Below are 19,740 nucleotides of genomic sequence, written 5' to 3'. Positions count from 1 at the left end.
TTGGGTATACCTATAGCGTACTAACGCGTACTACTAACTAAATTTTCAGATTTTGACGACTACTTTGGGTTCGTTCCTTTCTCCTGACCATATTTTACTTTGTATTTTCCGAATCAGTGCGACACTAGCTTTCGATTAAGGCCTGACTTATTAAATTGTGACGCCCAGATCGCCAGCTAAAGGACTACCAATTATGCTGCTTTCAGTCGGCTCAGCAGTCCGCGACTCGGCGTATTCAACCGTGAGTCACGTGTTGCGCATCTATCCGTAGGTTCGTAATCCATAGTCTAACTCAGGAGCGGGCAACTTTTGCAGTCGGATGGCCGGATGTAGGAAAATAAAGTACTTGGCGGGCCGGATCTATGAATCGATATATCACACGCGTATTTATCCACCTATATAGGATTAATCGTATTGTTTGCGGGACGCTTAAAATCCTTTCTCCCTATGTTGCGCGCCTCTGGAAAATGTATTGAACATGAACAAGGGATTTGGATTTTTTTTCAAAGATTTCAATTCATTAGCGTCGAGTTCATGTTTAAATGCAGGTAATGCAAGCTTTTTCGTGTTGACGAATTTACGCGTGAGACCCACTCTCGCACGCTATACACACACGTACGCTGAATTATAACCTGCAGTTCGCGGGCCGTATGTTGCCCGTCCAGGTCTAACTGTATTCACAATTTTGATACAACGTAATATTCATAGGATGGCTTGCTGGCGTTTGAATGCTTTAGTCCAGAACAGTGGTCTCCTTTTGACCTCGAGGACCGGTAAAACTTCAAAAATAAAAATAAAATAATAACCCGAAATTTAGTTACTACAAATGTATGAGACTCAAATATATTAATTTATTATATCTTCATTTGATTCTGCTTTTTCGAACATAGAATTATAGATACTACGTATTATAGATATTAGATATCATTACAGATAGATACCCTACGTGATTCTATTGAAGATTTTGCATGATAAAACTCGCGCAGTCCAGTTGATAAACCCCAGAAACTTTATTGTGATTGTTCGGTATCCTTTGAAAGAAATGCGACTTAGCTCTTTGCTACAGCGTCTATTGGACTATCAAGCGCCGCTTAATTTCACAGTCAGAATCGAAGGAGGTTTGTCTCCGTAGCTTTCATTGAATAGCTTGTACGAAACAAGTTGTAGGCAACTTTTAAATAGTCTCGTTCATAACTTGCAACGTTGTGTCGTACACCCAAATCAGACCATGAACAACTCTCTATTACGGCATGACGGGGAAAAATGCCCACAAAACTTCTTAATTAATTTAAAATGAGATGTTTTAGTTTCTGACATAGCGGCCTTATATCAGACAGAAACGCTGCACAAGTTGTTAAATCTTTATTCTTCAACAATATCAACACATTTTATCAATGATTTGTTTTAATCAGACTTTATTTAATATTCTGTGTTTATTTTACCATTCAGTTTTAGCCTTCTCTTTAATATTACATAGAAAAGACTGCTGTTGTGTGACCACAGAGATGACCGAGAAACCTGGTGTAAAAATTCACTTCTGTGACATTTGCAATAAAATATTTGCTAACAGGAATAAATTTCGATTGCACATGCATACTCATACAACAGAGAGAAGACACAGCTGCGATGTCTGTGCCAAGTCATACAAGAAACGTTCATCGCTTAATCGACATATGGCAGTTCATAATGGATCATCAAGATTCGAATGCTCTGTTTGTGGAACGTCCTTTGGATCGAAAAGATCAGTAAGCAGACACATGCTTCGACATTCAGGAGAAAAAGATTTCGTGTGCAAGATTTGTGGCAAAGCTTGCTCTCGTAATGACAGCTTGAAATCTCATATGGCGATCCACATTGAAAAGAGAGAGAAATTTGAGTGTGAAATTTGTGGGATGACTTTGAAAAGGAAACAGTCATTTAAATCTCACATGGATAATCACATGGCACGGAAAATGTACGAATGTGACTTATGCTTCCAAAGATTTGCCTCCTTGTCTACTTTAAAGACTCACGGAGTCGTCCACACTGGCGAAAAAAAATATGACTGTGATATATGCCAAAAATCGTTCACGGCGACAACTAGCATGGTGAAACACAGGAAAATCCACACTGGAGTGAACGAATTCAAATGTGACCTATGTGGAATGCGATTCTCACAAAAGGGTGGTTTGCATCGCCATTTGCGTCGTCATACTGCGGAGGACAGTGTTGTATGTGAGATTTGTGGAATAACTTTGAGTCGCCCTGAACATTTACCCAAGCACCTACTTGTGCATACTGGAGAGAAAATGTACAAATGCAGCATCTGCGACAAATCATTTAGCAGCAACACCTATATGAAAGATCATATGACCCTGCATACAGGAGAGCGCAACTTCCCCTGTGAAATTTGTGGATTTCGCTTTAAGCTTTATTCGAATCTTTATGCTCATCGCTCAATTCATACAGGAGAGAAGAAATTTCAATGTGATATGTGTGGCCAGTCTTTCAGACTTGCCAAATCCATGCATGTTCATGCCGCTTCTCACAGCTTAGTGAAATATAGGAAAGTCTGTTGAAGTAAGCTATGGTCTCGTCATGTTTGTCAACCATCTTATCATGTAACGTGCAAAATAGTGATAGTCTGACTTGAGGTATCCGTTCTGTTCAACTGATTCAAATGCATGCATAATCATTGACCGAGCATTTTCATGCAAATTTCTCATTTCAGAACCAAAATTGGTTTACCACCACGACAAGATGGTGATATTTCATGACAACTTAATGCGGTATTTCATTGAATATCGTCCCCGGACTGCAATGCATTAAAATTGATTTTGAAAACGGAAATGAGCAATCTGAGTGTCGAGGAACTGGTACAGTCCTTAGCGTACTCAAATGTACTTTATGATGTTGTTCTGGACCATGTCATGTTCTGTCTAGTATGGTTGTACTTTACAAAACCGCAGATTTTTAACTACTGTAACTCAATATTGTGTATCACAATAGGTTCAAATTGTTGCAGTAATGCGTTTGTCGATTTTGCCACCCTCTAAAAGTCTAAGCCTGTTACTTCACGCGGATTAGTATATATATATATATATTTTATAGGAAGTTCAGATATGCATATGATGATTACGTTATCTGAATCCGTATGGCCATCATTAGTGACAGTGTATACGTATATTACCTTATATACGTCGTGTATAGATGCACGTCTTTGACAATTATGATGTTGCCACTTCCAATCTCTGTAAGTGAGCGGAAATGAATAGCAGTTCCTATGTACCTCAATGATATGAATTACTGCTTTGACTAACTTGCAAGGGCACTAATATTTTATGTATTTTCTATAGCATTTTACAATCTTGATCGTATTACATTAATAGTACCGCTAATCGGCATAGTCGAATTTGTAATGATTGGCTTGCATTGATTCCGTCGGTTCAGCTTATTAATAATTCCATGCGGGTTGCTTTGGGCGTATTTTATGCACATTGGCAACCCGTTTAATTACTGGCAATGTTAACATTCCGAAGACGTAAAGTATGAGAAGCGCTGCGAGGCGAAATTAGAGACAAAGCTGGCGCTATGCTACAGCCTGCAGTTTGTTTTATCACCGAGTATACCGGTCTAAAATTGATCAACTGGCTGTAAAACGATATCAAATGGGCAGTGTTTATTGTTCACTTGCGTGACGGATTCAGTGTGACATGAATGATGTCGATATTTTGATCGATACATTGCTCACGGCAAGTTTATATCCACGAAGAGTCACTGTCGCATCCATTGTGGATAATCCTGATTTTGCATTTATGGTTATTACTAGGGCGGTTTTTTTTGACATGTCAAAATTTGTCAACATTTTGTCAAAATTGTAGCGTTAGGTCAAAATTTGTCAAAATTTTTCATGAAGTCAAAAAATTTTTGACGCTTGCATTTTGTTTGTATCGTAGATTTTGCACTGTCGGTGAAGTTCTAATTTGATATTTATACCGCTGTTAGCCTATTTTATAGGCCTACCGTTGTAAACGGCTAATCGTCTGCTCATCGTGAATCATAAACGGTCAAATAAAACAAATAATAGGTAGACATGGTGTTATGGTCAACGTACCGCAATATCCTAACTGAAGAAAGACTTCTTGTGCATTGCATCATTCTTATATTAAGAAGCGCATGATGAAAATTTGTGATGTAGACAACATTGTCAGAGTGAAGCAACACGGTGTGTCACCAGCACCAGCAGTGTACGTACATCTTGAGTGTTGTCAGCCAACAACTGCTGCTGTTGAACGTCCTTGGCAAGCTTCTTAGTAAGGACGTGCACTTTCTACCCAAGAATGTAGGAAAGTATCCTTCGTTGTACGACAAAATATTTTAATTATTTCTACCATAATACATATTGTAACCACTGGAATTCTTCATAGGGCCAGATTTCGTTGAAATATTGTTTTTTTCATGTAAAAAGTTGCCTGTTTCTAAGCCAAAAACGCTTTTTCAGGCCAAACTACTTCGTTAGGACAGTCAGATCCAACCAGAAATGAAGATAAGTGGTACAGTTTTAACATTATGTGGGAAAACACCTAATTTGCATACGTTAGGTTAAAATTTGGTCAAAATTCAGATTTTTTAGGTCAAAAAAAGTCAAAATTTGGATTTTTTAGGTCAAAATTTTCTTTTTTTTGGTAAAAAAAAACCGCCCTAGTTATTACATTATAGACATAGACATTTCTCAGACCTCCAAAACCGCACCAAGCACAACTTTTATCGCATATTAATGGATGAGAATAAATCTGATGGTTTCAACTTGCAATTATGGGTATGAGTCGAGTTAACGGGAATGCTTTACGGACGGGCTGGTAGGAAAGTTAAAAATCAGTGGCAATAGACCGCAGTGAATCGAGCCGCACACGTTGTACAGCGCTTGTGAATGGTGTTACTAAAATAAACTACCCAAACTTAAATGGCTGGTTCGTGGTATAGAACTTTAAGATTGCTTTCCTCACTGCATCCATTGCAATATTAATACATTAGTTAAAACTCCAAGACTCTTCGGCAGTGTCTAATCGAGATTTATCGACAAGCTGACTAGAGCAGTGGTCCGCGAGGGTGTCCGGTCAATACCGAGAATGCTATTACCGAGAATGCTATTACCGAGAAGGACTATACCGAGAATGGACATTACCGAGAATGGACGATATCGATAATGCGATATACGATACGATACCATTTATGCATACATTAGAGAGAGCTCGCTACCTTATGATACACTTGTGTTCTCTTTACGAATTCCCATTTTCTGTCTCGTGAGTAAATGAGGAGCGCAAAGAAAGTCACGATACTGTTTGACCGGCTCTTTAGCTCAATCTAACTTGAAAGTTCATAACAGTTCAATAACCTTCAATAACCAATAACCAGCTCCTTAGACCATGACAAAAATCAGAGTTTTAGTGGCATCTCGCGACCCGAGCCTCACACATGAAAAAGAATGTATTCTTATTATTAAAGTAGGATAGTAGCCAATGCTACGATTTCACGGACATAGGCTGAGACATACAAAAAGAAAACGCACATCACAATTGTACCCAACACCGCTCCACGAAGCATGTCTGACGCACGCGATTTAAAGGTAGGATGAAATAGATTCCTCTGCGCGTCACATTTGTACTAATGTCTACTCAGATTGCAAAAACGGCACTATTTGGTGCCGACCGCCGACAATTTCGACAACGGAGCATACCCATATCGAAAGTTTTGACCATCCAGCCACGATCATTTTTGCCAAGGTTTTGTCGCCGCCGATGTTTTTGGCACCGCATTGTATCAGCGGTATGTTGACCGAAACTTCATGTGCGCAGAATGGGTTGGTCTCGAAATTAATGAGTCTCATAGGCCTGAACTCGCTCGTTGCGCTTGCATGCACATTGCACAACCATACACTAGTTCATCCCAACGGTCTTTGACCATGTTTTCCAGAGAAATTCAGTCGGACAAATCTTATCACGAATTCAAACCACATCGGCACATTCTCATAATGATCAAGCCACATTTTCCGCATGTCTCACTTATTGGCTATATGAGGGGCCGGCAACCTTTGGATGCAGCATGCCAAAATGTCAAAATGTCAAAATATTACCAACTTGCGTGCCAAACATTTAATTTTGTCATATGCCGCGTTTCAAGCAAGGAATCTCACCAACCGCTTATCTGTAGTGGTTAAGCCAGTGATTCCTACATTACTGGTAACGAATGGTATATATTTTGGTCGCTACCGCGCTAGAACTATTGCCTAATGTACGTAATATTTGCATCATTTAATTTTAGTCGCATAATGATCAATCTTCTGTCGTTTCTTTGTTGTTTTCAAGTTCAATGTGTTCCGTACCATAGTCTATAAGCAGGGTTGCCATACCGTCCTTATTTCTAAGATTTGTTCTTATTTTGAAAGGCCACGTCTTGGAACACTCAACTGTCCTTATTTCAAAGAAATGTCCTTGTTTTCGACTTGCGTCCTTATTTTGTCTTATTTTCAACAAATATACAGAACTTCGATCGTTTTCCTATGGTATCTGTGTTGCATAATATTCTAAAATTATGCTTTTGGGTCGAGATTTTTTGTCATGAATGAAAGGAACTCCCGTGGCGTACACACCACAGGATTTGACTTATAAGTGGTGAGATAGCAAAGGCAGTGAGTGGTATGGCAGTTTCGGGTGTACCAAGCTATTGTAGCGGACGTCATTTCAGCAGTAAACAGCAATAACAGGTTTCTCCTGCTTAGTCAACAGCAGAATAAGCTGTGGGGAACCCAGCATTTATTGCGTACTGAAATGGTCTCGGTGCAGTCAACACTTCGGTTAAAAAGTAGCATAGCTATAAATCATTGATAAATTGATCTAAATTATATTGCACGTATAGTTTAGCTACTAATAAGGCTAAATCTGATTAAATAAAATGAACAGGCGTAAAAACGTTTTTCGTGACGATTCTGAGAGAGAATTCAAAGGCATCAAAGAGTGTTTCGCACATTGCAATATCTGCAGTTGTGACATTAACCTGGAGGCCATAGGAAAGACCACTATTTCAACCCACATTGATACCCCAAAACACAGGAAGTTTGTCATAGTGATCAATTCGCGCCAGTCGATTATTATTCTTTTCACAAGTCGATCAGCACCAACGACCACAGACTAGGCAGCTGCTGCTGAGGGTCTGGGCATTCTATACTGTCAAACAGTAGCAATCATTCCTCACCAACGATTGCGCATCGCAAATGTTCGAAGCAATATTCGCCGATTCTAATATAGCCAATACGTTTGCTTTGGCCAGGACCAAAACTAAGGGCTTTGTTACTGGAGTTCTTGCTCCATACGCTAAGAAATGATTTTGTCTAAACTTGGTGTAGAGCCTTTTTCCATCTTGATCGTCGCCTCTAATCACAACGAGGTGAAGAAGTCTGGTTTATCTTTATCACCCTATGGGGGGGGCCAAGAGCAACGTTATTATTTTGGAAGGGGGTGACGAAGTGCTCTTTCAACGCTGAGTAAAGGTAAACCTAGCCTTGAGCTGTCGTGTCGATCCATGAAGCACTTTCTAATATCAAGGAGTTGCTGGATCAGGCTCTTTCTGGTGAAAAGTATGTGATTTGCCACTGCTCGTATAAATACAAAGTGCGTACAAAGACGGTTTTTAATGCTAATCTTCATTTTCGACTGTCCTTATTTTGGGGTCTATGTCGATGGCAACCCTGTCTATAAGTGATAGACCAATCAAAGATATCACGATGATATGACCTGAGGATATAAAATGTGCCCACCCCTGCATCATATAAGTCAGTTTGATATCGCAATTTGGTTGGTCTGACACTAGATTTGTCTGTAAAGCTCCTAAGATCTCGGAGATGGAAGCGGGCCGGGTGAGCCGGACCCGAACCCGGCCCGAACCCGACAAGTTCAGCCCGAACCCGGCCCGAACCCCTCGGTCGAGTTTTCAGCCCGTTTCGGCCCGAAACCAAGTTCAAATAGCAATTTTCAACTGTTGCGAGCAAATAAGCTGATATACGATTCAAATTTCGAGCTTTTCAACGCTTTCAATGCTCTCACTTTGTTTTCTTTCGATAGCAATCTTGCATATGGCAAGAGAACTTAATATATCTGAATGAGAATACGCTGAAAACAGCCCCACTGTTAACTTAGTTCCACCATGCTTTTTGCAAAATGTGAACTGTATTAAATGGTTCAATATTAAACTAAATTAAAGAAATAAAGGAATGAAATTGGCCAAGATGAGAAAAAATAGTCTGTTCAAAATACAAGTCAAATGTCATCCATACAAAGGGCGTTGCATTCACACGTTATACGAAGAATTGATTATTTCAATAGCCTCAACAGTTACTGGAGACAGTCGGGTTCGTCTCTGCGACAAGGTCAGACCGCACGAAGAAAAATCTCTTTCGGATTGCGCACTTGAGCACTGGGCTGCAAACATCTTTCTAGCCACCCTGGAGAGCGTTGGAAAGTCCCGTTCATGGTTTCTCCAGAAGTCCAGCGGATTGGGGTGCGATGATGCATTTTGGTATTCCTTGTACCGTTGAAGTTCCTGAAGTAAGTTTCGCTTGATACTGTCAGACGAAGCGAGGCTTGGAGCAGAATGTCTGTCAAGACCGTCGCGAAATTGGGAGAATGGATCATCAAGTTCGATTGGTCGCATTTCTCTTGCTTCTGATCGAACATAGTCTTGATTTCCTGGGCTATTGTCGGCAACCTTTTCCATGTGTTCAATTACTCATTTATCAATGTCCGAGAGCAATCTTATCTTGAATGAGACCTCTTCATTACTAATAAGTGGCAGAAATTCAAATCGTTTGAAATTTAGATCGAGAAAGGTAGCTAGCCAGTGATGGGCCTTCAGCTAAGATTTAAAATATACTGTGTCCAAAAGTTGTCTAAGTTCTGTCTTCATAGCCTTGATAACGGGATGGTCATTCTGGCAAGGTTTTGCAAGTTCAAACGCCTTATAATACGCTAGCACGGCGTAGCCTATCGTTGGTTTGGAATTAAATTGCATAACATCAAATATATCGCCGAATGGTTTCATGAATTGTAAAATTTCCGCGTTCATTCTTCGATTAACAGATGCTATGAGCTGCATGCGGTCTCTGTGTGGTTCTGAAAGAATGCGCACCAAAGCTTCATAACTTTCGTTGATGGAATATGCTCTATCAATATAGCCTTGCCATCTCCGAGTTGACGAGCCTTTTTTCAACGACACGGGCAGTTGTTCCTGCACACCGGAGGCTTGATTACAATACTGTACCAGAGAAGATGCATTGTTATCGTAATCGAGCAATTCTGACTGTGAAGTGCATACCCGTGACCACATGGTTGAGAAGCAAGTGTGTAGCCTATGTGCCATACAGTCAAGGCGTGCGGACGTTTCCAACATTCCTACTCGAAAGGCAGCGACAACATTTGCACCGTGGTCGGTAGTTGCCGTAATGTTTGAAGCATCAATAGCATATTCAGCCAATATAGTCTGTATAACCCGTGAAATATTTTCAGCAGTGTGACGTTGAGTCCCAAAATGACGTACCGCCAAAACTTGATGTTTCAGTTCAAAGGACTTATCAATCCAGAAGACGTGTACGTCTAGGTATGACGTATGCTTGTATTCGTCCGTCCACAAGTCCAACGTTACTGCGACGGCTTCGGCTAACTGTGGTTCAACTAAAACCTCTGTTGTCCTTTCCCTTATTACTGCAGCTTTTTCCTTGCAATATAACGATATAGTTTTACGTCCATATATCACGTCTGATACATTAAAACGTCCATGCGTCGCGGACATGTTCACAAATTGCTGTAATAGCTTGATCAGGCCGTCATTTTCAACTGATTGAAAGGCATGATAGCCAAGAACGCAAAACTCCAATTCAGCAGTTTTTATGTCCAGCTTTTCAGATTCGCTTAGTCTAAGCGTTTTATTTGCAAACTGTAACATTAGCTGCTGCTTCTTTTTTCCATGAGACCCAGGCTTGCAATGTTCGGAATGGCGCTTGATATGGGACGACCCTGTTTTTTGGCAATCGTATTTTAATACTAGTTTGCAAACACCGCATGAAACTATTCTGGTCAAAATTTCCGGTGTGACACCAATTACAGCATTAGTAGGCTGACAACGCCGTGCTACGACTTTCATTGTCCTCCAAAACTCTGATCGACCAGGAGCAGGAGAAAACGTAAATCGTTCTGGATGTCTTTGCAATTCTTTTGATAATTCATGTGTCGTCTGCATTATTTACTGTTAGTGTAGCCTACTATATAACAATACTACCGCTGTCACATAGCCTAATACAATATAAGTTAGTTTCCGTATAGACCTAAAGCAATTCACCATGGACGACAAAATCACTATGGCGCATCTAAAAGCTTTCTTTAATAAATATTAACACCGCCGTAACACATCTATCGATCAATTCTGCTGTGCCACAACGGAAGCCGTCGTCTCATCACCTGCTTCTAGCTGTTCAGTTCAGCATGCCTCATCGAAATTATAACTAAATTGGTAGTAATCCAGGCTCCAGCATGGTAATCCATCCATCCGTAAGTCATGTTTTCGTCACAATGTGGCCTGAACAATGATCAATGTCTGGCGTATTTGGGACACTTGTTTACTATTTAGCTGACATTGTTTCATTATTCAATCATAGTCTTCGGGCCGTCTTATAATGAAGTTTATCTGGGTTCGTACTGCGTATAAAATTTATTCACAGATATTGCCATACTTACGTGATACGGTATTGGTGTGTCTTATATGTAGTTGTGCCACTTTCGAACAAAATTGCAAATCAAATTTGTAAATGAAGTCAATGCTTTTCGTAGTGACTATTCGGCCCGATTCAATCCCGATAATTTTTATAACTTTGGGCCCGAACCCGGCCCGAACCCGAAAAGCCCGGCCCGACTTCCATCTCTGCTCGGTAAAGATTGTCGTTGCTCCAGACATATTGGAATCACTTACACGTATGAAACAAAACACAAAGAATGTATCGCTTCGTGAGACGAACACGATTCCATAGTCGTATTTCGGCACGAGACTCATTATTTTTCTCTGAGGTTCTCGCTTGATACGCGCGCCTCAAGCTGCGGGCACTGGACCATTCGGCGCCTGAACACTGGACAGTGGACAATGGACATATCAATGTCGAACGTTTTGGATAACATGCGGTGGGCATTTTATTGCAAGGTTTTATCGTCGCCAATTATTTTGGCAGCGCACATAGCGCACGGAGTCGCATTTTGCGCAAAACGTTATAAGCTAAGTCGTGTCTCCTATAGCGTGAAAATGCCCAGCGCCGAAATGCCGCTTCATAAAATAATCGTGCTCGCACAGGGTGCTCAAGCTCAGGGTACAATCCGAGATTAAAGTATAAGACTCTATGATTAAAGCAGTCAAACGGTCTCATACGATACTAGGCGCCAGTATACATATTTTGAGCGTTTTGCACATCATAATCAGGAAATCAGATCTCGGTAAATCGCGCCAAGCGCGAAAAGAAAATTTCTAGCTAATAAAATCTGCTCACAAGACTCTACTTTATGTTGATTTACAAAGTAATTTGGGGTCTGCGACGAGCTTTTTCCATTTTGCAAACTTATGTTACACGTTTTGCAGCAAACGTGGTAATGATATGCCGTGTGCGTCAAATCATTTGGCGTGCCATGCAAAATAATTTAGCGTGCCACAAATGGATATATGTAAAAACTATATCGCACGAGATTTTTGCAATAAATTAAACAAATATTACATACATATATTAACAGATCGCTCTTGTACTGTGTCGACCCAAAATTATACCCACTCATACTTTAAAAACCTTTAAAGGGGTGATAATTTGCGTTACGGTAACTTGCAAATGTGAGTTTGTAATGATAACACTATCCTCGTGCCTCGCGCTAATCGAAGTGTTATTTCGAAATAAGATGATTGTTCAAATGTTCTGCGAAAAAAAGCAGAAAGTCAATTCGAAGTCATTTTCCCAGCCTGTCGCTGGCTCAGACGGGCTGATCCACTATCTGCCACTACAGCTTTTGAATACGTAATAATTATAGTGCACAAATAATAATTCACTGTGGCTTGTGAGAGCCAAAGTTATTGCTAAAGCCACGATTATACTGTGCGTCGTAAGTCAAACAAGTTTTTACAATTGCGTCGCAGCTACACAAGATAGAGAGCCACTGCACTTGAATTTCCTATTAGGTCAGAAAAATCAACAATTATTTACTATCATCATCCGCACCTTCTTCGTCATCCGCACTGCAAATTTTTTCATTCACACAAGTGCATACCATCCCACAGGTTGGAAAGCACTGCTATAGTCAGGGTTGCCATAACGTCTTTTTTTCTAAGATTTGTCCTTATTTTGAAAGGCCAGGTCTTAGAAAACTCAATTGTCCTTATTTCTAGGAAAAGTCCTTATTTTCGACTTGCGTCCTCATATTGTCTTTATTTTCAACAATACAGAACGTCGATCGTTTTCCTCTGGTATCTGTGTTGCGTAATAGTCTAAAATTATGGTTTTGCGTCGCGGTTTTATGACATCAGAAATGAAAAGAAATCTAAGTGGTCAGATCATAGTGTCCTAAACGGTGTGGACACAGCGAGATTGAACGGCTCTCTGCATTTAAGTTACGTCATACTTTTCATTTGGCCAAAGGCAATTTTACGGCCATTTTTGCAGGCTTGTCGAGCGCTAACTTTAATGTAACGGGTAATAATGGCAAGCTGATGCTGTACTGACCACGAAAATATAAACAAATTTTGACCAACGCTACAATTTTGACAAAATTTTGAGAAATTTTGACATGTCAAAAAAAACGCCCCAATTATATATAACTCGGAAAAAATTATCCGTTTAACAGCCTTGATGCACTAATGATATCACCAGTCTCATTATATCATATGTGATCAGCGATGCAGGTTGTCTAATCATGCAGGACGGAACGTAATATGTAGACAGTATACACTCTCGGGATTATTTTGAAATCACAACAGAATCTCATGAAATGCAGATCTATGGGGTAACGCACTGGTAGCAGTAACATCATCTACAAAATTACATGAGAAAAATGTATTTTCAAATTAGAAGAGCAGTTCCCAATCTTTTTTTCTTCATTACCCACAGCCTGAAATCTCTATTTCCACAGTTTAATATTGCCCCCTCCATTAAAATTTGCCAAGACTTGGTTTTGTCAAGACTTGCTATCGGCGAAAGTTAAGACCCCCAGAATGGAACAGCACACAACACAATTATTGAGCAATGAACTGGTAACCGTTCAAGCAGTGTTGCGCCTCCATGAAATATATATGTAGGCCGACAGAAAAATAGGAAGGAGTTGAAATTTTTTCAATGTTGCGTCAATTTACACGTGTAAATGCCTAGAAATGCATAGGTCAGATAAACTTCCTGGTGTTGACGAACTTATGCGTATGGTAGATATAAGCCGCCATACGACACACCTTCGAAAAGAAATAAATATGCCACTTCATCTGTAAGGAGTCCGGATATGCTATCAATTAGCGAATCGGCGATCTCCCCACAAATACATATTCATGTACACATGAGCTCTTATTATTACGAACCAGGAGATTCAATCACACCATTTCGAATACAAATGAATAGCAACCTATACGCGAAAGATCGCGCACCGCTGTCCAGCCGATTCTCGCTAATTGGAGTCACTGATAATACTAATTGCTGAATTGCAAATGAGTTGAGCAATCATCGGCATTTAATAAACGAGATTAACAATGCAATGAATTTTTTTAATTGTTTTTATTCCCATCCAGAAATCCCTAAATTACCCACGGGTTGGAATCCACTGTATTAGAATATATCTTGGCATATAATTTTACATCACTACGATCATTTTGCGACAGCGGATCAAGTGTCGAATTTCCTCGCCATTCTGTGGGTAAACATTCACACAAATATTCGCTTCATTAGCCAACAGCAGGGTGTCCACTGTCCATTGTTTTATGGTAGATAACCAGATTTCATGAAGTTACAATACGTGTTGGGGACCGACATATCGTAACGTCACCCCAAGACAAGCTACATATTTTTGAATTACAATGATGGTAATGTCAAATAGATATTGCGTGAGGATCATCCGACCAAAGCGTAGAAAATTATTTCCAATTCCAAGTTCAACATATTGCTATAAATATTCCTGTAACTGGTAGCTACATTTTAGAGTATATGCTTTTAAAGCTCCCTTGTTAGTTTACGGACTGGAAGTTAGTACATGCTAAATTCAAGTTGTAATGCGACAGCGGTCGAATATCATTCGTTTTAATGATATTCAGATTGGAATAATATGGTATTTTCATTCATATGCGCGTGGCGCAACTTTGTCCTCAAATAGATGTCTACCGGGGTGGGTGAGTCATGAATCGCAATGTGAGATATGAACATGGACACGGACAGTGAGCGATTTTCCGAGGTATGCAATCAATTTAACAAATCGAAAGTAGGATCATTGTCATGGTTTTGACAAAACTGTCGAAGTATGGAAAAAGTATGTAAGTATGGAAAAACAATTCCATACCATACTTGGGAAACTTCCATACCATACCATACTTGCCCATTTCCATATTCCATACCGAAATTTCGTTCCATACCATACCATACCATGCCCTGGATTGTGGTTGATTCTGATCGTGAATATTGCGGCTCGACGAACCCGACGGCTCCTTGTAACTAATCAAAGAAAAAAACAGCTGCTGTTCTCACGCTTTCGCTTTCGCACATCCGGTTTCGCACTTTCGTAGTGAAAGCAAGTAGAATCTACTACGCAGACTATTGTAAGGTCGAAGTTTGGTTGGATGGAACGCAGTAGTGAGAATAGCTAGACATGATTGCGGTTTTGACTTTCGAATCGAAAACACATGACAATATTTTTGGGAGGAATATAAATGTTATTAGAGTGCGGTGAACTCGGCTAAAGGCGACGAACTTCGAGTATCGATTGGTTGATGTGTAGTTAGGTTAGTTATTTATAGCTAGAGGGCGTCAGCCAATTGATCAACATACAAGAACACCGACAGTTTCCGACACGTTTTCGCAATAATGATGATATTCAAAGCAAGCGAGAGAGTACAGAAATGCGGCGCATGCCGCAGTAGTGAAACGTGTGTGTCACAGAAGAGCACGTGGAGAAGCACGCAGGTTTTCCGCACCATCGTTTTTGACAAAGCGGTCGGCCTTCCTCGATTGATGGAACGTCTAGGGTCGGGTTCTAGGAATTGAATAGTCGGAATACTAAGGTAGTTCAGTAAGTTGTGATTTCGTCGTCGGTAATTTTCGGCGTAGAGTTGGTGTATAATAACGTTATCGCGTTTCCTCGGTTGTTTCCCGACATTTCTGTTGATTAATACGCGCCGATTTTAAGGCCTTTCTCCATAAGCGACCAAGCTGGCGGACCAAGCTACCGTCGAAAATGTAATTTCACAAAGATGAGATAACCTCGAGATTGTACGGAGAACGACATTCACCGCTTTATTCATAAAACATGCTTCACTAATTGTTATATAGGTAATTGCGTTCCAGAACTAAAGCGGTGGCAGCCGAAAGGAATACATAGGGCTATAGGCATACCATCCTTGCATCGTTTCATGTCGCATGATGTTGTGTCGCCATGCGTCTCCGTGTCGGTTTGTTTATAATCTATATGTTTATTTGTTAGAATAGGCTTTTCGAAGTACAGAACTTCAATATTAAAGCATACAATTTGTTAGAATGGTTCAATAAAGTAAGCAATAACTATGGACCTGCCCGAAGCGAACCCCCGGGAACACCATGAATACTTGAATAGTCATAACCGCGAGGCATGGACGTGGCTAAAGCTGAAGATAACTTTCCAAGACGCCGCCAAAGTAAACAAGCTGTACCGGTAAATCTGTTCACGTAGCCAAGCTAAAGCATGAAACATTAATAGTTAAATATGCAACTATCCATATTATTGACATATTTCATTCGCACGTCGGACTATACTCGAAAACGTATGCCTATGTAAGTAGAAAATCGATCGAAATGAATAAATAGATAAGTGTTGCGTCACCAACCCCTATTCCATCAGCTCTCGTACTTCAGGTCTTAGTTTGAAACAGACAGAGTATGTGTGTTTGTAGATCGTCCGCATGAGGTGCCGATGAAATAACTAGTAATACCGTAATTTGTTTACCAATAATAATTGATGGCCGTTACTGACATAGCGATCTTATATTAGTCAGAAACTCTCCACAAGTTAATTCTTTATTCCTGCACCAATTTGAATCCGTTTTATCAATGATTTGTTTAAATTAGACTTCATTTAATATACTATGTTTCTTTTGCCATTCACTTCCAGCTTTTGGTCCTTCTTTTTAATATATCTCATAGAAAAGACTGCCGCTGTTGTGTGACAAGAGAGATGACCGAGGAACATGGTGCAAAAAATCACTTGTGTGACGTTTGCAATAAAAGCTTTGCTAACAGGAATAAATTGCGATTGCACATGCATACTCATACGGCAGAGAGAAAACACAGCTGCGATGTTTGCGCCAAGTCGTACAAGACACGTTCACGCCTTAATGTACACATGGCAGTTCATAACGCATCATCGAGATTCGAATGTTATGTTTGTGGAATGTCCATTGCATCAAAAGAATCAGTAACCAGACACATGCTTCGACATTCAGGAAAGAAAGATTTTGAGTGCAAGATTTGTGGAAAAACATATTCCCGCAATGACAGTTTGAAATCTCATATGGCTATCACCCACAATGACAAGAGAGAGAAATTTGAATGTGAGATTTGTGGGGTGATTCTGAAAGGGAAACAAGCATTGCAATTTCACTTGGATAATCACATGGCACGGAAAATGTACGAATGTGACTTATGCTTCAAAAAATTTGCTACCTCATCTGCTTTAAGGAGTCACGGCGTCGTCCACACTGGCGAAAAAAAATATGAGTGTGATATCTGCCAAAAATCGTTCACAGTGAAAACAAGCTTGGTGATTCACAGAAAAATCCACATTGGAGTGAAAGAATTCAAATGTGACCTATGTGGAATGCGATTTTCACAAAAGGGTGGTTTGCACCGCCATTTTCGTCGTCATACTGCGGAGGACAGTGTTGTATGTGAGATTTGTGGAATGACTTTGAGTCGCCCTGAAAATTTAGCCAAGCACCTACTTGTGCATACTGGAGAGAAAATGTACAAATGCAGCATCTGCGACAAATCATTTAGCAGCAACACCTATATGAAAAATCATATGACCCTGCATACAGGAGAGCGCAAGTTCCCCTGTGAAATTTGTGGATTTCGCTTTAAGCTTTATTCAAATCTTAATGCTCATCGCTCAATTCATACAGGAGAGAAGAAATTTCAATGTGATATATGTGGCCAGTCGTTCAGACTGGCACAATCCATGCATCTGCATGCCGCTTCTCATAACACAGTGAAGTGTAAGAACGTCATGTGAAGTGAGCTATTATTTTCATGTTTGCCTACAATCTTTTCACGTAAGGTGCAAATGGTGATAGTTTGACTTGAGGTACATCCATTCCGTCCAACTGATTCAAATGCATACGTAACCATTAACCAATCATTTTTATGTAAATTTCCCACTTCAGACCATAAATACTTTGTCACCATGATGAGATGGTGATGTTTCAAGAGGAGTTAATGCGTTATTCATGCATTACATTAAATTTGAAATTGAAAAAGAACGCGTGCACTGAGTGAGAAACATTATTACATAGCCAATGTGTCCAGGAACGGGTACAACTCCTAGCGTACTCGAATGTACTTCATGATGTTGTTCTGTATCTTGCTATGTTCTGCGGAGGAGGCTTGTACTGTACAAAACTGTAGATTCGTAATTACTGTAATTCAATATTCTGGATGACAATAGGTAAAAAGTGATGTCGTAATACAGTACATATAAATTTCTACGTTTGTCGATTGTTGCCACCCTCTAATAGTCTAAGCTTGCTGATTCATACATATACAAATGGGCATTTTTTATATGTGTAGGTTGACCAATCTTGGTAAGTGACTATAAAGTTTAGACATGCCTGTGATGATTACATTATTGGAATCAGGGGCTCGCTGACTTGTTTCGTGAAGAACGCTACGTTTGGCCATCAGTGTATGTACGATACCATATATGTCGTATATATGCGGGTCAGTGCCAATTAGAAGACTGCCATTTTCAATCGGTGTTATTGGGTGGAAATGCATAGCATTACCTCTGTATATAGCCTACCTCAATAGCATCAATTACTGCTTTGACTATCTCGGAAGGGCGCTAATGTTTTGTGTATATTGTGTATCGCATTTTACAATCTTGAGCGTATGACGTAATTGTACTGCTTACTGGCCTAGTAAATTTTGTAATCATTGGATTGCATTGATTTCGTCAGTTCAGCTTATTAATAATTCCATGCAGGTTGCATTGTGCGCAATTTGAAGAGCTTGTTGGAGGTACAGAACTTCAATATACAATTGAATAGTATATTCATATTGAACTAAACCCGAATATATTCGGCTGACACTCGTCAGGGGTAATCGTCAGCAACTAGTAGAGAATTGGAAAGAACATTGTATATCAACAATCGTATCACAAAATATGACGTCACCAGCATGAAATTTCAAACGAGAGAGCGTTCAATGTACTTTTCAGGTGGTGCACAAACTCCTTTTGTTGACAGTGTTTGGGTTGGTGTATTTTGATAAAAGTCGACTCCAAGGCACACAAATGGAAGTCTGAGCGCCCCCCCCCCCCGACGACGCGAAATCTGTCGTCTATATAATTATTCGCACAAATTGGGTTATCTAACATATGTTGGCCGATGGCAGAATTAATGGCGTTTGATCGGTAAGCATCTAGCTTAAGCGGATGAGTTAAGGGTGCGCAATTATGCACCTTGGCGCTATGCTGCATTTTGTTTTATCACCAAGTAGGATAGGCCACCGTCCAAGAATTGATCAACCATTTGTAAGACGATATCAAATAGACAGTTTTCATAGTCCACTTGCGTGTGAGGGATTCAGTTTGTTTTTCACACATGGTAACGTAGCTGATATAGATGATGTCAGTATTTTACGAGTGGAGTGAGCATTTGATACCCTTTTCCTTACGCTGGTGAACCTAGCTACTAACTTTGATTGTTTACGGCAAGTTTATAACCGTGAAAAGTCACCGTCGCATCCAAGGTGGTTATTGTAGAGATAATCATGAATTTTAACCTATGGTTATTACATTATATACATAGACATTGTTCAGAAACCAGGCCACTTTTATCAGGTATATCACATAATGGATGAGAATAAATCTGATGGCTGCAAGTTGCAATGATGGGTCTGAATCGAGTATGCGGGGATATTTTTTACCGGCGGGATTGTAGGAAAGTTAGAAGATCAGTGGGAGTAGACCGCAATAAATGGAGCCGCACACTTTGGACAGCGCTTGTGAAGGCTTTCTTAAAATTAACTACCTCAAACTTAAATGGCTACTTCGTGGTACAGAAATTTAAGATTGTTAGATCGAAGACTATCCGGCAGTGTCTAATCAAAAGTTATCGACACGCTGATCAAAGCGGTGGTTCTCAAACAGCTTAAAAAATAACACGATAGCAAAATTTTGTGGAAGATAAAGATATCCAGGCAACTTATTTTCCAAACCTGGACGAAAACAATCCGCATCGCTAGTTTTG

The 19,740-nt window shown here is 40.0% G+C and overlaps 2 protein-coding genes across 2 annotated transcripts; both read left to right on the top strand.

The window, feature by feature from the left end:
- The first annotated feature begins 1,212 nt into the window (after positions 1-1,212).
- Positions 1,213-6,112, top strand: LOC145459281 (uncharacterized). Its single transcript, XM_080337931.1, has 2 exons — positions 1,213-3,812; positions 4,699-6,112. Exon 1 carries the CDS (start codon positions 1,395-1,397, stop codon positions 2,556-2,558), a length of 1,164 nt encoding a protein of 387 aa, XP_080194057.1. The 5' UTR covers positions 1,213-1,394; the 3' UTR covers positions 2,559-3,812; positions 4,699-6,112.
- Positions 6,113-14,953: 8,841 nt separating this feature from the next.
- Positions 14,954-18,655, top strand: LOC145458897 (uncharacterized). Its single transcript, XM_080337402.1, has one exon. It carries the CDS (start codon positions 16,449-16,451, stop codon positions 17,502-17,504), a length of 1,056 nt encoding a protein of 351 aa, XP_080193528.1. The 5' UTR covers positions 14,954-16,448; the 3' UTR covers positions 17,505-18,655.
- The last annotated feature ends 1,085 nt before the right edge of the window (positions 18,656-19,740 follow it).

Source organism: Botryllus schlosseri, chromosome 16 (assembly GCF_051294905.1).
Source record: "Botryllus schlosseri isolate E-star chromosome 16, Bs_hap1, whole genome shotgun sequence".
NCBI classification, from domain to species: Eukaryota; Metazoa; Chordata; class Ascidiacea; order Stolidobranchia; family Styelidae; genus Botryllus; species Botryllus schlosseri.
This window is presented reverse-complemented; position numbering and strand designations above follow the sequence as displayed.

Coding starts and splice junctions, on each gene's coding strand:
- LOC145459281 (XM_080337931.1), top strand. CDS start 1,395: ATGATTTGTTTTAATCAGACTTTATTTAATATTCTGTGTTTATTTTAC.
- LOC145458897 (XM_080337402.1), top strand. CDS start 16,449: ATGACCGAGGAACATGGTGCAAAAAATCACTTGTGTGACGTTTGCAAT.